Genomic DNA, 2,169 nt, shown 5'->3' with positions numbered 1-2,169 from the left:
AGCAACTAGGAACCTTGGGGCAAACAGTTCCTGAGGATCAAGAAGACCTTAACTTATAATGGCCTCTTTGGATATCAAAACAGAGGTTTAAAAGATTTAATCCCCAGAGGTCTTTAATTTTTTTTCCTTTAGAGTTATCTCTAATAATTGCCAATAATAGTTTACTTCGGGCTATAGTAATTTTTAAAATTATTATTCAAATCACATAAAATTAATTTAGGAGCTCAGACACTGGTGGCTCACTTTGTGAATCTAGCTACTCAGGACGATAAGATGTGGAAGTTTTTTTTTTTAAGTGAATATCTGTGTTTGATAACTTCTATTTGATCTCAAGAACTGTCAATACGTTAGTGAAGATAACTCAGCATCAACATTTTTCAGAAATATTAAAACTTTTTTAATAAAAATAAATCAATGTTTCAACAAGCTATATTTATGTTAAACAAAATTTTACTAGTAACAGCTGATGGCCAAGATCACAACCGTAGAACAATCCTTGGAAAACGTGGAATATAACTCGTTGAGTTTGGCTTAGATATCATCAATGTCTTCATCATCATCCCCGATATCATCAAACTGGATTTCGTCATCATCTCCAGGACCAAACGTGTCAGTTTCATTGATTTTGGCATGTTCTGGCAGCTCTCCATACGCCTTCAGACTTCTAGCTTCATCTGCATTATACTTTAAAATCACATCAGCTTTGTTGTCTTGATAATCTCGTAGACCAACCAAGATAATGTCTGAGGTATTTATCCAAACCTTTTTCCTCAGCTTTCCCCTGATATGGCATAACCTCCGCACACCATCAAAGCACATTGCTTCTAGTCGTCCATTTCCCAACATCTTGATTACTTGCGCGTATTCCTGTCCATCCTCTTTAAACACCAACTCTCTTTTCTCCGATTCATTCTCGTTCTTGCCTCGGCGTCTGTTTTTGCCTCCCTTGCCTTTATTTTTTGGCATGGCGCTAACAGCCCCCAAGATGGGGTGAGATTGAAATTGCTCTCTGGAGGCGGCCGCGACGCCTTCCCCCGCTCCTCGCTGGGACCCGCCGGCCGGAAGTCAGCGCTTCCTCCGACGGGGGCCGCTCGCCGGATCTGGCTGAGGGTCGCGGTTCCCATGGCTTCCGTTGCCTCTTGCGTCATAAGCGCGCGCCCCGCCCCGCCCGGCTCTCCCCCTCCCTCCGGAGTCCGCCCCCTCGCCCCCACCCCCGAGGGGCGGGAGATCTCCATTGGAAGCCAACAGTGCCAGGGACGTTCTCAGATTCCATCTCCAACGCGTGAAAAGCTGGGCTGAGGGGGGGGGGGCTCAGGTCCCGTGGAGCACCGGATTAGCCGGCTCAGAGCCCCGGGTTCAAACCCCAGTGCTGGCGACAATAAAAGAAGTTACTTTAGGCAGCCTGGGCCTCGGGTGAAGAATCAGCCTCTCGTGGCTTCCTTTAAACTCCTAGCTACTCCGGAGGCTGAGATCCTGAGGATCCCACATCAAAGCCAGCCTGGGCAGGAAAGTGCCTGACACCCTCCAATTGATCATCAAAACAGCTGGAAGTGGAGGGGCAGAGTAAAAAAGCTAAGGGACGGCACCCAGGCCTGAGTTCAAGCCCCAAGCCCCGCACCCTTGTGTGCGTGGCATGTGCTTCTCTCCCTCTCCCCCCTCTCCCCTTCTCTCTCACGCACACAGAGTAAATAATGGTAAAAGAAAGTACTAGGCAAGCCTCCTTCTGAGTGGAATTAAGGCTACTGCAGTGGTCTATCCTAATCTGTGGAGGGGTGTCTTCAAAGCCGGTGAGAGCTAGGGGTGTACATTTGACATCTGCAATTGCATTTGGGGGGGGGGGTCCGTCGTGGGGATTGAACTCTGGCCGCTGTCCATAAGCTCAGGGCTGGCACTCTACTCCTTGAGCCACAGCACTACTTCTGATTTTCTGGTGGCTAATTGGAGATAAGAGCTCCATGGACTTTCCTGCCCAGGCTGGCTTTGAACGGCGATCCTTAGATCTCAGCTTCCTGAATAGCTAGGATTACAGGCCTGAATCCACAGCGACCCGGCTTGCAATGGCAATTTTGTCTCTGGACCTTCTACCTCTGCCAGTTTTTGGATTTTCTATTTCTGCCAGGCAATTTTTGTTATTCATTTTGTTGATGTAGTTCCTTTCTTTTTGTGCCC

At 47.9% G+C, this 2,169-nt stretch overlaps 1 protein-coding gene across 1 annotated transcript; it reads right to left on the bottom strand.

Moving 5' to 3' along the window:
* Window positions 1–531: 531 nt before the first annotated feature.
* LOC106002431 (eukaryotic translation initiation factor 1A) lies at window positions 532–966 on the bottom strand. The gene has a single exon (XM_013037341.1). It carries the CDS (start codon window positions 964–966, stop codon window positions 532–534), a length of 435 nt encoding a protein of 144 aa, XP_012892795.1.
* Between the last annotated feature and the right edge of the window lie 1,203 nt (window positions 967–2,169).

This window comes from Dipodomys ordii, unplaced genomic scaffold (assembly GCF_000151885.1).
Source record: "Dipodomys ordii isolate 6190 unplaced genomic scaffold, Dord_2.0 Scaffold1, whole genome shotgun sequence".
Lineage (NCBI taxonomy): Eukaryota > Metazoa > Chordata > Mammalia > Rodentia > Heteromyidae > Dipodomys > Dipodomys ordii.
Note: the sequence above shows the minus strand (reverse complement) of the source record. Positions and strands in the feature narration are given on the sequence as shown.

Excerpts from the sequence above, each read along its gene's own strand:
- LOC106002431 (XM_013037341.1), bottom strand. The coding sequence starts at position 966 with ATGCCAAAAAATAAAGGCAAGGGAGGCAAAAACAGACGCCGAGGCAAG.